This window comes from Saccharomycopsis crataegensis (genome assembly GCF_037102585.1).
Source record: "Saccharomycopsis crataegensis DNA, jcf7180000000082, whole genome shotgun sequence".
Lineage (NCBI taxonomy): Eukaryota > Fungi > Ascomycota > Saccharomycetes > Ascoideales > Saccharomycopsidaceae > Saccharomycopsis > Saccharomycopsis crataegensis.
Window position 1 is genome coordinate 45,541 of NW_027043827.1, and position 22,186 is coordinate 67,726.

A 22,186-nucleotide genomic window follows, 5' to 3' on the forward strand; every position below is an offset into this window, starting at 1 on the left:
TTAGGGAAAACCATATCATATGGTGAAAAACCCTTTAGTGATAATTATTAGTATTTAAATAAAATGTTTTTTTTGTTATTGTTTTTGTTATTTTTTTTTTTTTTTCTTTTTTTGTTTTGATCGACTATTCAGCTCCCAGTAGTAATGATATAAATCAAGTTGTTAATTGATGTGTTCCAATCAATTTGGTTATGATATCTTAGGCGTGAGAGTTTGCGTTGATAGCATAGATAGCGGTCGATCTTTTTGATTGTTGATTCTGAATGATTGGGAGCGATTAAGTTATTCCATGCTAATGGAATTGGGATTTTCAATCTTGACCATAACTCGGTTGATAATGGGCATTGAATTAGGAAATGGGTCATTTTGATCTTGACTTGGAGTTCTGGTGATTCATGTTGTTGGTCTTGAGAGACGGTTTCGAGCCCGCAATAGTGACATTTTCTATGTTGGTAAAAAAATTGTTCAGCACCTAAGTGGAATATGTGTATGTTTTCAAAGTAACCAGGGCTATTATGTTGGTATTTGTGGAGTCTCTTCCAGAAAGAGTTTTGTTTCGTTTGGGTGACTTCTTGGATATTGGTTAAAGTGGTGGATAATTTATGTTTATCAATTCTGGCTCTTTTTTTCTTGCTTCCCTGTTTGTGTTCAAACTCCATGACCAGTTTTGGGATCTCCATTTGATAGATAGTTGGTATACCGTCTTGAATGGACTTGGCAAGGTCTGAGTGTTTGATATTCATTGGGTTCAATGTTTGTTGTTGAGATATTGGTTTGGACAATAATTTATACCAAGCCACAAAAGCACATTTTTCCGCTGTGGTGAACATTGGAAGATTTATAACCTGGTTGAGTATGGACCTGCTGTCTCTCTTATTCTTGATATTGATCTGGTCACCTAATATTAACCGCCACCAGTATTGGGTTTTTATATATCCTTGTATCGACTGCTCTTCCTCGGATAGATTTTGTTTGATGATCATGTTTATTGCTAGTTGGAGCTTGAATCGGAGTAACTGGCAATATGGGTTTAAAGATTGGAGAAAGAGTTGTTGAAAGATTTTTGCCTTGCGGTAGCTCAATTGGCTTTTGATATCCACCATGCCATATCCTCCTTTCAATGGGCTTGTTTTTAAAGTGTCCATGGAGATTTTCAGTTTTTTGTTCACCTGGTTTTTGATGGATTGTTCTAGCAAATCTATTTGGTCTGGAAGCATAGGTGCATGAATCTCGTGGTAATATAGCTTAGACAAGATATATGTGTTATATCCGACTATTTGACTTGATATTGGTAGTGAACTCATGTTGGTCATGTAATATTTGGTGCTGATGTCTTTTTGGAGAGTATTAGGCCAGGTTTGACACGAGTTCCCAATTTTAACGCCTAGATATTGGATTTCATAATTATTGTCAGCAATATCTATTTGGAAGTCGGACTGGAATGGTATTTGATCGCATGGAACAATTAATCTGGATTTGCTTTTGTTTAATTTAGAACCACTGACTTGTTCGAACGCCTGAATTATCTTCATAGTGTTTTTGAAGTCATTATGATCTCTCAAGAATAAGGTAACATCATCTGCATAGGCAAGGTATTTGACTCTGGGGATGATGTTTGGTTGGATCTTATGGTTGTAACTGAATCCTTTATTTAATCTTTGGATGGCTCTTAGAAAAGGTTCAAGGGCTAACGCGAAAATTGTTGGTGAAAGTGGGTTGCCCTGAAGGGTTCCGTTTCTTAATGGGAAAGAAGGGCCTGTAATGTTAATTAGGCAAATGGTTCCGAGGGCTTTGGTAAGGATAGCGTGAATAGTTTCCGTCATTTTTCCAAAATTGAGTTTTCGAAGTAATATTTTAAGGTATAGATGGGAAATCTGGTCAAAAGCCTTTTCAAAGTCAGCAAGCATGATTCGGTGGTTAGTAGAATGATTGACATGTGGCTTGTCTTGTGGGGATATTAAGCTGGAAAGCAAGTCACCGAAAATTGTTATATTAGAGAAGGAGGATCTTTCAGGTATGAAACCAACTTGATTTGGGCCGATAATTTTTTGCAAGAACGGGAGCAAACGGGCGTTGATGATGCTGGAAAAGAGTTTCAAATTTGTGTTGATTAATGCTATGGGCCTGTAATTCTCCACTTTTTGAACATCTTTGTTTGGTTTTGGTATGAGAGTGAATTTTATGGTTCGATAGTTGAATGGAATTTCCCCTGAAGAAAGAATTTGGTTAAATTCTTTTAGAAGAATGTGTTTTATCTGAGGAAAGAGAGACTTATAAACGCCGTATGGTATACCATCTACCCCGGGGGCGGATTGAGTATTGGATTCAGTAACTGCATATTCCAATTCTGTCATGGTGATTGGTTTGTTCAAGTTGTTGGATTCAGTGTTGGTTAGTGGTAACTGATCTCCCAAGGAGGCGTTGATGAACCTTTCTATATTTTCCGAGCTCTTTGAACCACGAGATCCATCGTAGAGTTTTTGATAGTAATTGGTTACTTCTAGAAGCATGTCTTGCTGTGATGTCAATAAAGCGCCATCTGAAGCTTTGAGGGCTTTGATTGGGCGCGGTCTGGTGTGTTGGTGGAACCTAGTTCTTATGTGGTCATAATAATTTGGTTCATCAGTATTTTCTGTTATTTTCTTGTGTACCATCGTCAAAAAATTCAGCTTCAAGCGAATCTCGGAAATGAGGTCTGAAGTAGAGTTCACAGTGGGTGGAAACTTGATCTTCAGAAGCCATTGAATAATATGATTTTTAATAATATTATGTTGGGGGATGTAAGTCATTGCATGAGGTTGAGTGTTGATTTCAAGAATAATAGAATCGTGAGTTGAAGAAGACTTTAGATAGTTTTGTTGGGACATTTGAATATGAAATCTGTTTTTGTCGGAGATCGTGGACTGACTGATATAAAAACGATCTATTCTGCGACTACTTTCTTCCGTGGTGGATTGGTTAGTCCAATTCTTTTTAATCTGGTGCAATTTTGGATGTTCATAGATATCTGCTAGCTTGAAAGTTTTGATTAGCTTTTTAAGCGACTCGGACGATCTTTGTTCGCGAGAACGGAAGTTAGCAGAGTCTCTTGAATTGATGAAATTATTAAAGTCACCTCCGAGAATTATGTTGATGGTCTTATTGTTGCTTTTCGCTCTGAGAGTGGTAAGTTGGGTTTGGAGGGTGATGGAGAGTTGATTTTGAAGGAGGATTTGTTTTTGGTAATCAGCAGATGGGTTGTAGATATTGATTAACCAAAGCCAGTTATTGGCATCTTGTTCAATAATGGCATCTGTGATATAAACCTGGAGCTGGCTCAGTACTGCAATTGTTAGCAATGAATGATCAACGACCTTTATGTGGTCCTCAATTATAATAGCTGTGCGGGATGATGGAGTATTTTTATAAATTTTTTTGTTTTGGTGTTGGAAGAGGAAGTCCTCGCCAAGATTAAGTTCTTGAAACATTGAAATGTTATATTGGTTTGATAGATGGAGAATTTTGGAGTCATCCAATCTCAATCTTTGGATGTTTTGACTAATGATCGATAGTTTACTCATTTTGTGTATGAGAGGCGTTTTTTGTGACATTTGAGCCATCTGATTGAGGTGAATTTATTTCGTTGTTGTTATCCTCCAGGGGGGAAGATTGTTCTTTTGACAGAAGCTTCATTGGCCGGGGAGTAAATGATTCCAGTGGCGTGGGCATTTTGTCTAAGTTTTCCAGGATAGTTGGATGTTTTGAGAAGGGGGAAGCTGAATGAGGTGAGGTAGAATGAGGTGAGGTAGTAATAGGGGTAGGAACAGAGGTAGGGGCAGAAGCAGGGACAGAATCAGGGGCAGAAGCAGGGGCAGAAGCAGGGGCAGAAGCAGGGATAGAAGAAGTGGCCAGAGCCGAGGAAGTGACAGTATCACGGGCAGGGGTAGGTGAAGGAGGAATGTTGGCAGCAGAAGAAGTAGTATGATGTTGTGAGTTTACTTCTTGATGTCTGCGAGAAACACGGACCTGAGGGTGGGATGAAGGTGAGGCGAGGATCTTTTTGGAGACCTTGCTAATATGGGCCAGCTTGATGGCGCTAATGGCCGCGAACTTGGCGTGCTTCTTAGATTTACCTTTCTTGGACAATAATTCTATTGGTTTGGTTTGATGTCTGAGAGTAGCAGTGTGTTGGGTTGTAGAGGTTTCGAGTTCATCCATGGATTGGTCTGCATCAGTAGAGAGGCCTTCCTCTAAAGCATCTTCCTCATTGGATGGGTAGTTCTTTTCCAAAGTATCGTCATCATCAATAATTGAATCATCAACATTTTCTTCTTCATTTGCCAATAAGTCGAAAGGGTTTGAATGTGGTTTAGAATATTCTGGAGTAGCCGGTTTATTCAGTTTTATTTTTCTTTTTTCGACAGTCTGAAAACCATAGTTTAATTTGTGGTTTGGTTTGACTGCTTTTCCAGAATTTTGTTTCGGAGAGTGTTTTTCTGGAACTTCCGGATTCACAATAGGTGCTCTTTGTTGCTTTTTGAAATAACAATCTTTTGCCCTATGGGATAATTTCTTGCAAATGGCACAAGATGACGTCTTGCAGTCAAAACGAGTGTGTTCACGGGAACCACATGCAGTGCAGTGGACGCATTTCGTGATGACTCTGGAGCGGAAATTTTTGTCATTGAAGAGTGGAAGGGATTTTCCTGAGTCAATTTCAATATAACCATAAGTGACAATACTGGCAGCTTTGCTAGCTTCTTCCGTAAAGTGAACGGTGTTGATTGGAAAGAAGGATGGTGGATCAATTCCGGATTCATTGAAGACATGGTCAAGAAGTTTTTCCCGGTTAAATTCAGTAAACTCGGAATTCATTTCAATCTCAATTAAATGGGATTCCTTATTCATTGTGTTTAACAAAGACCCTGGCGTGTAGGTATAATTTCCAACTGTAACTTTAAGGTGGATGTTAAGATATTCGATTAAAAGATTTCTGTCCTTCTTGAAGATATCAGAGCCTGTATCCTGAGGGTTTGGGATGAAGTTTGAGTTAAGGCAGATCTTCTTATTAAAAATAACCAAGTGGTTGAGGGCCCCTTTTAAGTTTTCCCTGATTATGATCAAATCCTTATCTGGTTCGTTGGATGACTGTGTAATAGTATCAAGTTCTTTGGATAACTTAGTGAGTCCGTTTTTGATGGATTCCAAGTGTTTTTCAAGAGGAAACTCTGTAAAGATATCTTTTGGGATCTTAAAGTAGATTAAGATATCCTTAAGATGCTGTTGGCTCATGATAAATTCCAAGTAGTTCTCCAAGCTGATTCTAGAGTTTCTCAATCTGTTGAATTCGTTTGTCATATTAAAACTGGTGTAGTTTTGGAAGAAATCTTCAATTTCCATGATCTTGACGAGTTCCTCGCGTTTTTCTTTGGATTTAATAATAGCAGGATTGGAGGTGGAGAACAATTTTCCTGATTTGCGTTTCTCGCTTATGGCATATTCCAATACGTCGCGGTGCTTAAAGTCAAGGATTTTGATGTGACTTGCCCATTTGAAAGTTCTTTCAAATTTCATCAACACGTTTTGGAAGGATGGATCATTGGTGTTTGTAGTGGCTCGAGGTGTGCGCTTGTCTCCAGCGGTGGCTTGAGCATAGGTTTGGATTGGTCTTGTCACATTGACAGCTGGAGCCACCGGATTGGAGGCCGTAGTTGGAGAGGCGACAGTAGAAGATGAGACAGAGGGAACAGGAACAGAAGGAACAGAAACAGAAGGAACAGAAACAGAATTTTTTTTTGGGTTTTGAGAATTTTCGATTTTTTTTTGGTTTTCGGAGTTTTCATTAATAAAATCAGTAGAAATAACGGCTTGGGTTGGAATAACAGGATTATGCATGTCAATGTCAGTGTCACATGCTGCATGAGAATTGCGATCGCAATCAACTGAAGAAACATTAATTGCTGGAGAGGTAGTTGGGGTAGAAATGGCGTTGGAATCCATGTTTTGGTCCGCTTCAGGATCTTCTGAAGCAGTTAAAAAGGTTTCAACAGTACTATTAATAGTATTGTCGGCTGCATCAGTAATTTCTTCATCGGAATCTTGATCTTTAGCTTGTTTGTTTATGTTTGCTATCGGGATCGGGGTTTCAGATGTTGCGCCAACATCCAATGAAGAGCCCAAAGAAACCGGGGTTTCAATGATTGGGGGATCATTAGTAGGGTCGGTGGAGTAGTTTGGAGTAGCTTTATTACTATTTCTAGTGGTTCTCATGATAATCAACTTTTTTTTTTTTTTTTTTTTATTTTTTATTTTTTTTTTTTTTTGTTTTTTTTTTTTATGAATCTTCTTGGTCGAGAACAGTCATCGACAAGAAGCAGAGTGTAACAGAAAATCAAGTTGGTTTCGTGGTCTAGTTGGTTATGGCATCTGCTTAACACGCAGAACGTCCCCAGTTCGATCCTGGGCGAAATCAATTTTTTTAATCTCTGAAATTTGGGCTGCTGAAAAATGTATAATACAAACACGTATGTTAGAGCTATGTTGAGTTGGCAATCCAAAGTTATGTGGTTAGTCATTGTTCATGGAACATTCTAGAACTCATTGAGATTAATATAAATATGGGCCATGCCCCCATAGTCTGAGTTTGTCCTTTATATAATTTAGATAGTTAACAAGTAGAACAAGTATAACAAGTAGAACAAGTATAACAATGGAATAAATATTATTGAATATTATTGTTATCAATGTCTTTTGTAACTAGAGTTACAAAACTACAACATAGATGCAATATATGTGTTGAATGCTTCTATTTTTGATTGAATCAGCAAGCTGGTCATGTTTGATAACTTGTACTTGATATAGAGGTCACGCTGCAATGTTTCCGGCCAAAATGTCACTGATGGCCCAATAGTTATCCCCAAATATGTCAATTGAAAATTTTTATCAGCAATCTCAAATGGGAATGGTGACAAAAATGGATAAGTATCAGTTGGTATGATTAGTTGGGATTTCTTTTCATTGAGTTTGCTGCCACTGAATTTTTCAAATAGTCTAATACATTTCATTGTTTTGGAATAATCTCTTTTATCTTTGAGGAAAACTTTGATATCATCAGCAAAAGCAAGATAATGTTGACTGCTATATGCTTCAGGTATCAAATCTCCTTTGTAACTATGGCCTCTGGTATTCTGTTTGATAGATCGTAGTAAAGGTTCTACTGCTAATGCAAATAATGAAGGGGAAAACGGATTACCTTGGAGGGCACCATTTTTCAAATTGAATAATGGGCCGGTCATGTTGTTGATGTATAAGGATCCCGTTGTCTGCTTGAGGTGTTGAAATGTAGCTCTAAGTACAGTGCAAGCTCCAATAGTTTGATTTTGTCTATCACTTAACTTAAGGGTACTTTATGTGATTTTGTGCACTATGGTGGAGCAATGTTTTTCCGACAAGAAAAACGCCGGACACCTATGTACAATAATTACCGCTTCTGGTGAAAGTGCGCTCTGGTGACACTTTTCCGAGATCCTACAATCAAGGGGTCTGTAGGTCATATACTAGGAACCAGATCATTAGATCTCTACTAATAAATATTATAGTCGTTGCTATCAAGATTATATTTACAGCCATTATTGGTTTAAGGTTGCTAGGTGTCGTGCTGTTTGTCCTTACTACTGTCCTTACTACTGTCCTTGCTACTGTCCTTATATTTAACTTTATTATCTAAAGTGTTTGTCATTATACGTGAGTGCGTTTGTTTCGTCTTTATCTATTAAAGTACTTTGTAGACCTGTAGAATTCTAACACAATAGAATAATTAAATCCAAGTAAAAAAATAATTCAAATAATCAAATAAACCAAATGAACCAAATAAATCAAATAAATCAAATAAATCAAATAAATCAAATAAATTAAATAAATCAAATAAATTAAATAAATTAAATAAATCAAATAAACCAAATAAATCAAATAAGAACCAGTACCATGGGTCTGTCTTAAGTGTCACCACACACTTTTTAAGTCCAGACACATATCCTGATTCCATAAATCAATGTACCAACTGAACACTTTAACTGACATTCCATTTCTTTGCCTCAATTATTAGTGAGAGATAATAATGTGAAGCCTTTGTGGAATGTTGTCAAGATCAAAATCAAAATCAAAATCGACAAAATCAAGTAGACCAGTGCTATGGTTTTATCTCAGATGGCACCACACATCTTTGATTTCCATAACACAAGCCCATGAATCAAATGAGCACGTGTATCGTTGCCTATAACCAATAGCTCATAACCATTAGTATATAATTATAGTCGTCGATTATGAAAAGTTTTCAATATATATGATCTCTGGTTCTTCAGAGAGTAATACTAAATCAATCCTAACCCGTGACTAACTACATCTAGTATAGTCGCATCGTAATATAACATAAGCAAATAAGGTTGTATAGTGTAGTGGTTATCACTTTCGGTTTTGATCCGAACAACCCCGGTTCGAATCCGGGTACGACCTTACTTGGAGGGTTGGCCGAGCGGTCTAAGGCGATCGACTCAAGAATTAAATGTTCTTCTTCTGTGTTGGCACAGTTGAGCAATCGATTATCGTAAGATGCGCGAGTTCGAATCTCGCATCCTTCAATTATTTTTTATACTTATACAGTGTTTTCATTTTTTATTCGTACCAACCACCGGAAATGTTCATACCAGTGGCAAAAAATAATTCATACCGACCCCCGGTATTTTTCGTACCACCGCAGCGGGATTTATTCAGACCATCTAAGAAAAATAGTTCATACCAATGCAACTTTAACTGTTCATACCAATGCAACTTTAACTATTCATACCAACAGAATACAAAATTTATACTAAATGCATAAAATTCTTGTGCTTTCATCAATATTTTATCTTTGATATTATTAAACATGTTATAGGGGACCCGCAAACCCAATAAAGCCCCTTTGCAATACTCATTTACCATTACAAAGGCTCATAACCAAATTTTGGAGTGGTTTCGTCCTTCCTTAAAATTTTAAATTTTCATCAATTTGTTTTTGAGCTTTGTTGTGTCTTTATGTAATTTTTTTTATAGTTTTTACTTTTTTTTTTTTGGTTTGTTTTCTGTATTTTGTTTTCTAATTTTTTTTCTTCATCTTTGGTATTTGTTTTCAAAAGAGCTGCTGTTGTAAACAGAGATCAATATGTCTAGAAGCATGTCTGCAGAATCCCTTGTAACTATCAAGGGAAATATTTTCTGTGGCTTCTTTCGCCCTTGGAGTTAATTGCTCCTTCTTGCTCAAGTTTGATCTTTTGACTTTACTCTTACATACTGACCAGAATTCTTCTATAGCATTCAACCCTGGAGAATAAGGAGGTAAAAACACAAGTTCCAACACACTCAGTGCCACTAGTAACTGAAGATCACGTCGTTTATGAATGGCAGCATTATCAAGGATCAAATATTTCATACCTTTGAGCTCCTCGTTATTTTCTATTTTCTGGATCACTGGCTTTACAAAACTGTAGAAGTGATTAGCTGTAGTACTTTTACTCACTTTGTCAATGGTCGTTTCTGAATCAAGTTTTCTCTTCTTATTGGATGTAGCCACTGGAGTTCTGACCTTTAATTCAATACAACCTTTGACAGAAATTGTCCCAATGAACGAAATATTAAGCCCTCTAGTTACGGGAACAGTAAGAACTGCTTTTTCACCTACATCAGACCATCCATACTCACGCCGCATACTGATGTTGAAACCTGCTTCGTCGATGAAAATACAGTTTTAACCAAAGTCGAGCTTGTCTTTATACTCCTCTGCCCACTCGAGTCTCTCCAACATAAAATCGAGAGTCACTGTAGCATCTTCCTTTATCAATTTTTGAAGGAATTCCTTATGCTCACCAGTAAGAAGGGGCTTACGACCTCTTTTCTTTGTTGGCTCCGAGATACCATTTAATTCATTAACAAGTATTTTGTTCCAATTTCTTTTCCATGTGTAAGCAGTTTGCAAAGGTATATCTTCTAATTTTGCAGCCTTGTAAGCTGACACGCCTTCTTCCATGACCAATTGCCAAAATCTTTGTTTGACAGCTTGATTAAAATACCGGTACGAACCTCTATATCTTCGTTCTTTCATTTCAATTTCCATCTCGGCATCTTCTTCTTCTTCGAAAATAGGATCAATTTCCATGATATCCATGATACCTGGTTTTTCAAAATGCTTATAGTCACTGTAACTAAAGCCCAAGCTTCAATTGGTGCTATTTCAGACTCCAAAGTCATTTCACTGGGTTTAGTATAGAATCTATTACCTAGGCCATCAACATACCCATCAGTTAGTAGCTTGGCTTTCAAGTCCATACTTAGTTTTGATGGTAAAATCTTATGCTTCTTTTTTGTAAGTAATCTGGTGATCATATAAAGACCGAATTGAATGTCAAAAGTGGGAATTCATCATCTTAAATGGAGAACAGCTCCTACCATACATTCGTTCCCATTTCTTGAAAACCGTAATCACGTGATATTATTGATATTATTATAGATATCCGGTTTTATAGAAAGTAGCACAGAATTATGGAAAAAATGAGTATAATTTGATTAAACTGAGTAGCTTAGAGGCTTATAGAGCCAGTCACATAAAAAAAAGAAAGGAATTAATATGAATTTTATATTCTGTTTGTATGAATAATTAAAGTGCAATAGTATGAACTATTTTTCTTAGATGGTCTGAATAAATCCCGCTGCGGTGGTACGAAAAATACCGGGGGTCGGTATGAATTATTTTTTGCCACTGGTATGAACATTTCCGGTGGTTGGTACGAATAAAAAATGAAATCACTGTATAAGTATAAAAAATAATTGAAGGATGCGAGATTCGAACTCGCGCATCTTACGATAATCGATTGCTCAACTGTGCCAACACAGAAGAAGAACATTTAATTCTTGAGTCGATCGCCTTAGACCGCTCGGCCAACCCTCCAAGTAAGGTCGTACCCGGATTCGAACCGGGGTTGTTCGGATCAAAACCGAAAGTGATAACCACTACACTATACAACCTTATTTGATTAATTGTTATATTATGGGATCATGCCTAGGTTGAGTCCTGGTTACCATCGAATTTTCACAAACAAAAAAAAAAACATGTCAAGTCCTGATAGTTATAAGAAACAAAGTATTAATTACTCAACTGATCCTACAAATGATCCCCCAAAGTCCTTTACTAGAGATTCATCCCCCTCCGTGGCTGATAATGTCGATATGTCTTCTCAAGGCGACCATCAAGGTCGTGACAACAAGAACGCTGAAATTCATGAAAACAGCGTCGAAAAACCACCGGAAAATGACGAAGATGAATCTTTTGACGATGAAAGTTCCAATTATGGAAGCGATTATTCTTCAAATGATTCAAGGGATGAGGAAAACGCGGTAGAAAACCCAAATCTGCCCGCCGCAACCCAAATTTATTCTTCGATTGCTAATCAAATCGATCCTGCATTATTAGGTAATCAATCACCTAAGCACGCAACGGCCCCTCAACATGGAGAAGTTGAGGATGCGAACTTGGAACAAAAAAACACCAAAAAAAATGAAAAATCCTCCATAAACTCCGAAAAAAACGTAGAAAACTCCACTGAAAACCAATCTGAAAAAAACAAAAAACCCAAAAAACCCAAAACGCCTTTATTAGTTCCACCTCCGCCCGTTCCTTCGCCTCCGTTGTCGCTTCTACTCTTGCCCCAGAAGAAATGGAAAATTCTTCTACGACCACGGTCAACCCCTTTAATGGGAGGAAAGAAATCGACAGGGAAAATGACCCTCTTTTCCGAAAATTCGCTAACGCGTTTTACTGGCCTTTCCTCATCAAGGACCTCAAGTTCTACTACAGGGAAGTGTTGGAGCACTTCATTGAATGCTACAACAATAATGATCATATTTATCAATCTACACTGTATAAAATCCGTCCAGATGATCCAGACAGAATGATGGAATATCATAATACTTTGTTCATTGTTGAGTACTTTAGCCAACAATCTAGAACAAAGATTGACATGGAAATGAAACGTCTTGCAGGTCTTACCACCAATGAAAAATTACAGCTCTTCAGACAAATTTACAAATTGAACCAAGGTAATTTGCATTTCAAAATCCCAAAACCATTGATGCAAGGAAGCTCCGCAGAAATCCAATTGGCTCTCATTAAATTCGCTTTGATGGACCTAGCTAATCAACAACAACAGCTCCTTGAATCTGGGAACATCGAGGAAACTGAACGTCATCAAAGAACAAAATTGGAGTATGATTTAAGACATTCCCAGGAAGTCATTTATATCAACTCTGATGAAAATGAAATTGTCATTCCTGGAAGTTTTTTCCCTGATTTCCCTCTGCCAGACGACAAATTCAAAAAAAGAAAAATATCATTCATCAATCATATCAATGAGTTTTTACAAATAAGCACTGAAACCACAACTTATAAACCCAAAATTGTGATTGACGAATATGTTGAACGTCATTTTATTGAAATCGAAGTCCAAACTAGTAACAGAGATGCTTTAAACGACATATTGGAGTCCCACTTCCAACAACATAAGATCCCATACGATGCCTTTAATTTTGTTGATTTGCAAGCCTGCATAACATCTGACCCCTTCCAAAGAAATAGATTCTATGGTATGATAAACTTGGAAAAAGATACAGAACTACCAATTATCTCATCCAAGATTTTGAAAATCAAACTCTTGACCCATTGTTTCCACTGTACTAGCTGTGGTTCCAGGAAGCATACCAAGTTCTCTTGTCCTGAGCGGAACTGTATCATCTGTAAAAAACCAGGCCACATTGGACCAGAATGCCCAATTAAACGTCATTCTAAGAAAACCAAGATCACCCCACAAAAAGAATCCCTGAATCAAAATGTTGCACATGAAGCAAATAGCTCCTTCAAAGTTGTTACTGGAAAGAAGAGAACCATTTTGAAAAGAGACTCAAAACTACAACCAAACAGAAAGGACCGTTCCCAAAGACAAGTTCCAGATAAGCAGGTTGGACAAAACCCATTCAATGTCTTAGCTGGAGATACTTCGGAATTGGATATTACGGAACCCGGCGTGGAAGCTGAAGGGAACAACACCAACCAGCCATCTCAAAAGACTGAGAAACCCCAAAAATCATCCACAAATACATCCCCATCATTTACCAGTTCCAATCCTACCCAACCAAGACATTCATCCCCAAAACCATTATCCCCAGTCTCATCCCCTTCAACCACAAAATCCAACACCATCTATTCTCAACATGACACCTCCCCAATTCTCGCGCCAAAAACTCCAGCCAAGGAACCCTCCTCCACTCCTAACAAGAGTTCTCATAACCTGAGTTCTAAAACCCGGAGGACATCTCAAAATACAACTGTTCACCAGAGCAACCAAGACCTGGAACGGCTGACTAAGGGAAGCCTGAAAGCCGACAAACATGATGGAGAACCGGTAAATTTACTGGCTTTCCTCGATGAACACTATTCAAGCAATGACGATGATGACTCAGATTATGAACCAGATAATCACCAGAGTGATCACATTGAAATTGACTCCCTGGATAATCCGAATGATGATGATGATAATGACGATGATGAGCTGATATCAGATATCAGCATAAATGAATCCAATTAATCATGACTACCCATAAGAAATCCTTCAATCTAATATCTCAAAATATTCAGAGATATCATTTCACCTCCCAACATCACCTCTCCAAATACAACAAACAGCACATCCTTTTCTTTCAAGAACTTCCGAAAGACTGTGAGGCTTTGATCCGAAACTTCCATCAACATTCCTTTCATGTAAATAATTCCCCTTACCCTCGAGCGGCTATACTATTGAGAAATATCCCCTCCATGGGCACGGTAATACTAAAAAATTTCATTTCCGATAAACTTGAGTCACATCTAACCGGATACCTTACTGATCTAGTAATATCTTGGAATGATGGCAAAACTCTATTATTATTGATAAACCTATACAACCCAACTGGACAACAAAAAGCCCAATTGACTATTCATTCCCAGTTGCACCAGCTACTCGGTGAGTTGTTGGGCCATTTGGCTATCAAATACCCAAACTCACACATCGAAATAGTGGTTGGAGGAGATTTCAACAATATCTTAGAAATTCCAAAATCAAAAAAAAATAAAAAAATTCTGAAACATCTAAAAAAACTAAACGATTTCATTGAATGCTTCAATCTCAAAGACGCTTTCTACCTCCTGCTGTCCAAAGGTCTCCCTTCCACTAACCGAGCCTCAAACGGTAAAAATCGTCGCTTAGATCGATTTTATATTTCTGAGGGTTTGTTGGAGAATACTGCTCTTAGCCAGACAAATACCCTTGGTACTATTTCCACACATGACGAAATTAGCATCAAATTTGCCCTCTCCTTTAATTTAGTGCAACTAGGACCAAAGCGTTTCAAATTGCACAACCAACTAATACCATTTATTGCTAACTCCAAGAAGTTATCACAATTGCCATCCATATCCCATTTGATTGCAGAGATCCGACTGTTAGCACCACTAACAAAAACGGCATTGAACTCTCTCCAACGCAGTGACCCATCTATTTTACCTGACCCTTATGAAAGATTGAACTCTGTTTTTAAACAGAACCCAAACACAAATCCAATTGATGCTTTTGTCATTGCTGGAGATAGGAAACTCACCGATATTCAAGATTTATTGGCCCATGCCACGTCCTATTACAAGGACATTTTTTCTGCTAAAGACTACCATGATCCGAATGCCATTCGCCAATACCTCCTAACGACGATCTCTTCCAGGAAACTAATGGCCCACGAAGCTATAAAGTTAGATAACCCAATTATCGAACTGGAGATCAAGGACGCAATATGGCAGGCAAACTCAAAGAGTGAGCCTGGTCCTGATGGAATCCCTTATACATTCTATAAGAAAGCCTGGGAAAACATTAAGCATATCCTCCTCCAAGAATTCAACACTATCCTTTCCGCTGGGTCAATCCCTATTGACTATAGTCTGGTTTTGATTACATTAATCCTCAAACCCAGGAAAAATAAAGAGTTTTTACCCAATTATAGGCCAATCTCATTAATTAACACAAATATGCGCATCCTCGCTATAGTGTTAAACAACCGATTACTCAAATTCATCCCTCAGCTTGTGGGTTCCGAACAAACTGGTTTCGTCCCAGGACGTACGTCCTTCGAGCAAATTGCTGCTTTCAAAGAAGTCTTCCACTCAATGAGACCAGAATCCAACCTTTTTCAATTGCTGCGCACCTCCAAAATCCTTGTGGCTGACTTTCAAAAGGCTTTTGATAGTATCTCGCATGCATACCTAGACCACCTCTTCCAAATTCTAAACCTTGGTACAAATTTTCGCCGATTACTAATAAACATCTTGAAATCAGCAACTGCTTCCATAATGATCAACAACTTTCATGGTCCGCTATTTAAGTTAGCCTCGGGCACCTTACAGGGCAATCCAATAAGCCCCAGTATCTTTCTCTTGGCCATACAACCTTTATTAGAAAATATTCAAACAAAAAATCATGGCATAAAATTAGAAGTCCGGAATGAATTGACCATTTCCATGCAACCACTGGGTAAAGACTTTGCCATCCAGAATCCCATGAACCCCGATATCCTGATAAAGGTCACAGCATTTGCTGATGATGTCACCATATTTGTAAAAGATGACACTGAATTATTCACCACCCTCCAATACATCAAGGACTTTGAAAAATATTCAGGCAGTACCCTTAGCACCGATAAATCCAAGCTATACCATACAGCCGAATATCATCGCACCTTTGGACCCTTGACAAAACTACCCTATGAACAGGTCCCTGTCTTTACCTCCACTCCCTCAATAGTGTACTTGGGTATTCCACTAAACACACCACTACATCAAGATCAGGTATTGAAAAACATCAAATACAAATATTATCTCACACAAATGCACCATCTCAGCTTAGCGGAAAAGGTATTGGGGTACAATACTTACATTATCCCTAAACTCTTATATCGTGCAATGCATCAGCCCCTTTCTAACTCTACCACCACTAAGATTGAGGAATCATTTCAACACCTTTGTCGCAGGATTGGCAGCCTATCCCTTTCCACCCTCAAAACTTCCACCCAGATGGGAGGATATGGAATGCTCGATCTCAAAAACCACTTCCTATATCGGTACGCACACGTCATATACCAACTACTAACATCCCTGGAAAAATATTTATATCACCAAATCTTGAGATATAAAATCCAATACGCCATTAACACCCAAATCCAAGTGGAATCTCTACTTGATCAATACCAGAAATCTCAACTCCATCCAGAATCTCACTTTCAAAGAATTGGAAGTATGATTGACAGAAACTCCATCCAAACACATCTATGGTACTTTCCGTTACTTGGCTACCAACTCTCATATCCTGGCAGCTCCACCAAGAAAATTACCCTTTCTGACATTGTCAAAAGCAACATTTTCTCACTAGAAGAGAAAAAATACCTCAAATCATGGTCGATTTTATTTGATCTAGAGAACCAGGGAAAAACAAGGTATCACAGATGCAGAAGATTGAAGATTGAAGATATCCAGGACAATTTAGCAAAACCAGTACCAGAGAAATACAAGGCCCACCATCAAAAAATGTTCACTTTTGATTTTAAGAACGGCAGCAAACAGGAACAACTCAAACGAGACGTCTCCAAAGCATCAACAACATTGACCAAAATCACATACCCCCTGGAGCCACAACAAAGAAAATTTTGGAAACAGATTAACCAGATCAAAAGGTGGGTACCGGGTTCAATGGAGAACCTCCACCTCATGATGTTGGGGCTCACATTGTTCAAATCAACAAATTCCCGTTGCCATGTTTGTAATTTTCCTCCAGAAAATTGGAGCACCAACCCCAGGGATCCTGACCATATCAAGGAAGCCTACATCACCCATTACTACATAAATTGCACAGTATCAAGAAACTTATGGAAAATATTAAAAATGGGAATATCTCAAACATGGGATAACATCATATTGCATCAACATCAGAAACAAACTATGATAAAATTGGATCGCTTCGCTTATTACATTGAAAAATATAATAGGGTACGAAGGTCAAATAATGCAGATTGGACTAATCAATCAATGAAAACATTATTATATCTTATTACAGCGGTCTACTAAAAAATTAAAATAACCATAAAACAAAATAAAAATAAAATAAAAATAATATTAAAAATAAAAATAAAAATAGTCAATATCTTAAAGGGGGTTTTTAGTGAGTAGAAATCTCACACTGTTGAATATTAATTTAAAAAAATTGAAATTCTTCGTCTTTTGAAGATTTTCCTCCTCAAAACCAAGAACAAGTTTATATAATTATATACTTATGAGATTTAATATAAATCGAAATTATTGGAAAAAAAAAAAAAAGAAAAAAAAAAAATTATAATGAGTATTAATAATACCAAAAGAATTCCAAAGCCTTCCAACTACTCCACTGATCCAACAAATGATCCACCTTCTCAAGAAACCCTGGTTTCTTCTGATATTATCGTTGACTTAGATCATGCAAATCCCAACGCAACCGATCAAAACAATGTAAACAAACACGGAAATGAACCACATTCAGACGAAGAAATCACTGAGGAAGATGACAATACTTTTTTAAGTACTGCTGAAACCTTTGCAACCCCATCTAATACCATAAATGAGGCCTCTAATGCTGATTCTGATGTTGATATTGCCCACCGCCCAGCCCCGGAAATTAATGTTTCTCCAGTTGATTGCGATCGCAATCTTGATAGTGCAGGTGACACTAGCGTCGACATGCATATGTCAAATCAAGCCACCATTGAATCTCAAGGAGATTCACAACCTTCTGTTTCTATTGATTTTGTTACTGAAAACTCTGAAAACCAAAAAAAAATTGAAAACAACAAAACCCAAAAAAACTCTGAAAACCAAAAAACCCCAAAAAAAACTAACCCAGCCCCAGTTGCTGCTTTCAGCAGATCCTACGCCCAAATCGCCTCGGGCTCTAAAGGCGCATCCCAACAGGGGACTCTGATTATGAACACCACCTCCACTTTTCAAAATGTTTTAGCCAAATTCGAAAGAGTTTTTAAATGGGCTAAATATCTCAAATCAATCAAGTTCGAACACCAAGATGTCCTTGAATATGCTATTAAGGAAAAGGGCATGAGGGGATCACTTTTCGGATTTGACACACAAAAAGTGGAAAATGTTGAAGAGAAATATCAAGAATTTGTCAAAATCTACACCATTGAAAAGTTTTTCAAATTTTATACAAATTCCCATTTAATTAATGAATTCTCAAGATTGAAACAATCTAATATTGCAGAGGAGGATTACATTAAATTTATTATGAGCCATCAAGATAAACAAAAAATCATGATGTCATTTATTATCCCACCTGAGCTCTACCGGAAGTATGAGCTTGATGATCATTTGAGTACAATAAAGGATGCCTTCCAAAAATTAATCGATGTTAAATTAACCAACATTGAAACTGATTTGAATGATAATGATGATATCAACTTCATCAAGAAAGCTTTAATTGAAGCTCAAAACTACTTGTTTATTTCAAATGAAACTATTTGCCTCAAATCCTCACTTATCCCAATATTGAAAGGTCAATTACAAACTAAGAATGAAAAGTTACGTAATGCATTTATTGATTTTGTCACTAGCCATTTAAGTGTTGACATTGAACAATCCACTTACAAGCCACGCATCAATATCAATAAGAATGATAAAGAAATCCAATTGATTGAGATAACAGCCTTGGAAACAACCCCCGACTATTTTGTCGATGCTACCATCAAGCAAGCGCTTGACCTAGCCCAAATTGAACCAACATCATTCTCAGTGATTAAAAGTGACATGACTAAAAGACCTAACGAGGAGCTTAAAAATCGTTACATTTATGGTTACTTGGAAATGGAACCAGGAAAACAAATCCCGGTTATTCACCAAGACAACATTGTTTCTAAAGTTATTACTAAATGCTTACACTGTATCAATTGTGGTTCAAGAGAACACACCAGATACAATTGCAAGCAAGCATCTTGCGCGATTTGCAAAAAGCCTAGCCATGTAGCTAAAGACTGTTACTTTAAGCGGCCAAAGAAAAATGTTACAGATGATCGTCATGAGAACCCCAAACAGAAGCAAAATCAACCACCAGTGATTGAAGTTCCTTCTACCGAGTTCACCATGGTTCATGGTTCATCTAGATCCAGACAGTCAAAACCACCACAAAATGAACTGAGCAATTTATGGAAGAATCCATTCCACCAATTGGGATTAATATCCAAAGAAAGAGATGATGATTATGAAAATATTCAAACTACCACACCAGCTATCAACAGAAAGCATCAAATCACCCCTCCTCCGGTTAATCAAGTTAGAAAGGCCTCCAAAAAGAAGGCATCCGTCAAACCAAAGAAAATCCTTCAAAGGGAGAAACCAGCTGAAACCAAGCAAGAGTCAGCAAAACCAGGAATTAAGTTGAATGTGTTTAGATCCCATCCAATTACCCCAAAATCTAATCAAACCTTGTCCAACCCAACTTCTACCCCAGCTTCTACTCCAAAATCTACCCCAAAATCTACCCCAAAATCTACCCCAATCTCTACCCCAATTTTGACCAAAATTAACACCACCAAGCCTTCAGCACCAAAACCATTTGTACCAAAATCTATTAAGTTAGTCATTAAAGACCCACACCCATCAGTGACATCAAAACTGGCACAAACTGGCTCTAAAGAGCCAACCCTGTCTGAATCAAGTGCAGAACCTGATAATGATAATGACGAAGAATATGATGAGGAGTATGAAAATGATGGAGAATACATCTATGATGCAAAAGACGAATATGAGGATTCAGAAGAATATGAGCAGGATGAAATGCTACTGGGTGATGAAATTCCAGTACATGAGAAAACAGAATTAACACCAACCAATGATGATTTGTCAACTCTGGAAGCTGATGCAACCAGAAACAAACAGACAAATCAAAATTCCAATGAATAAACATAATGATTATTAAAATCAATACTCAAAATATACAACGGAGTCGTATCAGCGACCAGTTGGTAATAAGTTTCACCCAAAAATCCAATGTGTCTTTGCTCCAAGAACTAAATCTATCAGAAGACTTTTCGTTTCAGTTCGATAACAAAGTCATATACTATAATTCAACCTGTTCCAGAACAGCAATAATTGTTGATGATTCTATTCCAGTGTTAGGATCCAAATTAGCAGGTATTACTGTCCAACATGAACTCCAAAAACACATCACGGATGTCTTAATTGAATTAGAAAATAACCAAGCACTCTGGATTATAAACTTGTATAATCCAAATCAATACCAAAAGCAAAATCAGATCCATGATCAGCTCAAACTCAGTTTACTTGCCCAACATCAGAATCTTCAAACTAGATTCCCAGGAAAGACAATCAACATCATGTTAGCTGGTGATTTTAATAATTTTATTGATCGTTCGGACTCCCTAAATTATAGAAGCCGTGAAGACTCAGTTGCTGAATCCTTAACTAATCTCATTACTTTGTTGAACTTGAAGGACTCATTCAATTCAATCAAACATAACATCAAGAAAACATTCACTAATAAAGCATCAGAATTAGGGAAAAGCCGGAGATTGGATAGGTTCTATATCACTGGGAGCTTCTTAAAAAACAAAGAAAACAAATGGAATATGACACAAACAAATCATTTTGGGAAAAGATCCACACATGATTCAGTTACAGTGGAGTTGACTTTAACTTCATCCAAGGCTTACTATAATATGAAGAGATATAGATTGACCGACAGAATCATTAATGTTCTCAGGCACCAATCTATAAATGAAGATATCCAAGGAACCGATGAATTAATAATTGATATTAAATGCAAAGCAGAAAAACTCAAACACATGTTGAAAAAAGTGAAAGTGCCTGAACTTGATAAAGTGACGGAATATTATCAACATATTAACCAAGTTTTCCACCAATATCAAGAACAACGCCCAATAAAACAGCTAAAAGATGTAGAAGGGACACTAGTTCAATCTCATGAAGAGATAATGAAAATAGCAACTGAATATTATATAGACTTGTTTGATGGAACCAGAGGAACAAAGGACACAAAAAAAATACATAAATATCTTCAGGACGTGATTCCAACCCAAGGAATATCTCCTGAAGAGAAGAGAAAAATGGATTCCTCCATAACAATGGAAGAACTCAAACTGGCAATTGATTCGGCAAATTTGAAGTCCACACCGGGCATAGATGGAATCCCATACAAATTTTATAAGGAATTATTTCCCCAAATCAAACACATCCTTCTTCAAGAATTTAACCACATTCTAACTGAAGGAAATTTACCATTCCACTACCGAACTATACTCTTTAACATCATACCAAAGCCTGGAAAGTCAAAAGAAAACATTGGAAACTATAGGCCGATAGCCCTTATCAACACTAATCTTCGATTATTATCCACAATAATTAATAATAGGTTGTTGAAGCACTTGCCCGATATCATAGGGGAAGATCAAGCTGGTTTTATTCCAGGCCGGTCATCGTTCTCCAACATCACCATTTTCAGAGAAATGTTAGATAGTCTAATTCATCCAAAAGATAAAACGCATATAATACCAAATCCACAAAAGCTGATACTAATTGTGGATTTGGAGAAAGCGTTCGATAGGATATCTCACGAATATATGGAACAACTATTGTCCCATTTAAATTTTGGAAAAAAATTAGCCAAGTTAATCATCAACATCCTCAAGCAGACAACGGGATCCTTATACATCAACAACATGACCGGCCCATTATTCAATTTAAAAAATGGTACCCTCCAAGGTAATCCGTTTTCCCCTTCATTATTTGCATTAGCAGTAGAACCTTTACTACGATCTATCAAACAGAATACCAGAGGCCATAGTTACCAAGGAGATTTGATACCTGAAGCATATAGCAGTCAACATTATCTTGCTTTTGCTGATGATATCACAGTTTTCCTCAAAGATAAAAGAGATTATTCCAAAACAATGAAATGTATTAGACTATTTGAAAAATTCAGTGGCAGCAAACTCAATGAAAAGAAATCCCAACTAATCATACCAACTGATAATTATC

General features: G+C 37.3%; 1 protein-coding gene across 1 annotated transcript; it reads right to left on the bottom strand. All coding sequences in view use genetic code 12, as the record gives it.

The window, feature by feature from the left end:
- Positions 1-4,075: 4,075 nt before the first annotated feature.
- DASC09_028780 (uncharacterized protein) lies at positions 4,076-6,249 on the bottom strand (the record flags this gene model as incomplete). The annotated part of the gene is made up of 2 exons (XM_064996481.1): positions 4,076-4,089; positions 4,113-6,249. 2 exons carry the CDS (start codon positions 6,247-6,249, stop codon positions 4,076-4,078), a joined length of 2,151 nt encoding a protein of 716 aa, XP_064852553.1.
- Between the last annotated feature and the right edge of the window lie 15,937 nt (positions 6,250-22,186).